Genomic DNA, 2,500 nt, shown 5'->3' on the forward strand with positions numbered 1-2,500 from the left:
GAAGCACCTTTCATAGGCCTATCAATACATACACATTACAGACAAATGCCATTGCCTTTGAACACAAGCACAAACACAATCACGTGAACACAAAAATGAAAATGAAACTAGCACACTATACCTCATTGTGGCTAGTTTCATCCCCATTACCTTTGTTTACATTCCCTCCAACAGACGAATTCGGAGACTTTAACGGCCACAAGTTCACGGTGGTCGCTAAGCGGTACTTCCCTTATATGGACGCGAGTCTCGAGACGAATGAACCCGGTTCGAGACTCACTGTGTTGGATTCGCTCGACACTCGGATCTTCCTCGCCCTGGCTCGCTATCTGAACTTCACGTGGGTGCGATCAATTTTTTCTTTCTTTCTTTCTTTCTTTCTTTCTTTTGAGGGGGGTGGGGGTAGATTTGCGAGTAGAGACGGGTTGTATACACATATCTGCGCGTGTGCAAATTGCCAAATCTGGATATAGAGAACCACGTTTTGAGTTTTGCGGGATCATGTGCTTGTGTTTACTTTCGGTTTTCGCTCTTGTGTATATGTCTTCCATGGATGGCAGAGCGAGAGGTAAGGCCAATGCTTCATCGATAGAATGGATGAATTTAATAAAGTGACTAAATTGATACTGAGACAACGAAGTGTCAAGGTTTTAAGGCCTAATTTTCGGATGAGAGTCGGTAGGCTATGAGTGTGTGTGTGTAACGGGACACAGGCTGTACATGTACGAGTGTGAGGCAGGTCGGGATCATGATTATTGAGCTGGCGGGGTGGGGTGGGGTGGGTGGGGGGTGGAGCTCCCTATTAAGTGTATAGGGCATAACTTTATTGAATTCCGTAGGGTTGCGGGGGGGGGGGGGTTATGGTCAATTAGAGGGGTTTTGGGCGCCGCGCGGAACCAGCTGATAGGACATGGAAAAACCTCCGCTTACCCGCAATTTTTATCACATTCTGATACACGCTACATAGGGAAATGAACCCAAAGTACTGGTATTAATTCCGACTTAATACGGGCACTAATTGAAGTTTATTTTTAATATCGGTATCAGATATTTTACCAAATGCCGGCGTGAATTTTGTCGAACCCGCGGCCTGTGCGATAGGCGAGGGCGCATGCGCAGATAAGTGTATACGGTCTGACTACAATCGTAAGTGGGAGTTAAGGTGCTGTCACACTAGCACTTTTTCCGTCAATTTTTTGACAATTTTATATAACATCAATACAAACATTCTCGAAAATAACTCTTGATTTGAGTATGCTGGGTTGAAAAAGTTGACGTTAAGGTTTTCAGACGGAAACGATCATTATTGTCTGACTGGAAAATCGACAATTCGCTCAAAAATTAACAAAATTAAAATAATAATAATAATAAAAAAAAAATTGACGGAAAAACTGCTAGTGTGACAGCACCTTTAGGGTGTGTTTGTGTTTGGTGTAGGACGTGGGTGATGTTTGTTTTTGTGATGTAAGATTTACGGTTTGTATTGTGTATTTGGTGGGTTTTGTGGTGTGTGTGTGCATGTTCAGTTTGTTTTATATTATCACATACCCATCCGCCCTTCTTCTCTTAACAGGTTCTGAAAATTGCATTTCTAACGAAGACTGAGTCAAAACTGTTCAATTACACCTTTTATATATTGAACAAATTCATTCTTATTCATACCTTCTCTCCTTCCCTTCCATATCCATGTTCCCTTCCTCTCCCAGCATGTTCGAAACGTGTATTTCTGACGGAATGAGAATCCAAACCGTTAAAACACCGTCTCCCGTAAAGTACAAACATTCATTCTCATCCATACCTTCTCTACGCCACCACACGCCCACACGCCCACACGCCCGTCCTACGCCAGCAGCTTCGAGACGTGGTCAACGGCGGATAGCGAATTCGGAGTGGACAAAGGAGACGGCAACTGGACGGGCATGGTCGGGGCGCTGCAACACGGGCACGCGGACTTCTCCTGCGGTATTACACCGACTAGGGCACGCGGGCAGGTCGTCGACTTCTCGAGGGTATACATTCCGGAGCCCTGGGTCATCGTGTCCCTCAAACCCCAGCCGCCGCCGCAGTCGTGGTCGCTCGTGAGACCTCTGACAGGTTCGGGACGTGTTTTGCGCCTCTTCCTTCTTGTTGCTTTCCGATTCTTCCTTTTTCGGGTGATGAGGGTTCTTTTCACGCGGTTGATGCTGCTGCTACTACTCCTACTGTTGTTATCACTACATATGCTATTGCTATTACTACTACTACTATTACTACAAACACTACTACTACTGCTGCTACTACAACTCCTGCTGCTATTATTCCTATCACTAGTAATGCTACTGCTACTACTACTCTACTATTACTACCTATAATATTGCTGATACTCCTCCTCCTACTACTACTGTCGTTGTTCCTTCTACTTCTTCTACTACTGCTACCATCACTATTACTAATTTTACTACAATTATTACTATTACTATTATTATTATCACTGCTATTTCCAATTCTGCTGCTTTTTCTA

At 44.2% G+C, this 2,500-nt stretch overlaps 1 protein-coding gene across 1 annotated transcript in view; it reads left to right on the plus strand.

Moving 5' to 3' along the window:
- The window catches only part of LOC113820691 (probable glutamate receptor), a 12,344-nt gene that overhangs the window by 3,122 nt on the left and 6,722 nt on the right, over window positions 1-2,500 (plus strand). The window contains exons 4-5 of the mRNA XM_070139596.1: window positions 175-340; window positions 1,853-2,094. Coding sequence (XP_069995697.1) covers window positions 175-340; window positions 1,853-2,094 — 408 coding nt within the window. The remainder of the gene's footprint in view (window positions 1-174; window positions 341-1,852; window positions 2,095-2,500) is intronic.

Source organism: Penaeus vannamei, chromosome 26 (assembly GCF_042767895.1).
Source record: "Penaeus vannamei isolate JL-2024 chromosome 26, ASM4276789v1, whole genome shotgun sequence".
Lineage (NCBI taxonomy): Eukaryota > Metazoa > Arthropoda > Malacostraca > Decapoda > Penaeidae > Penaeus > Penaeus vannamei.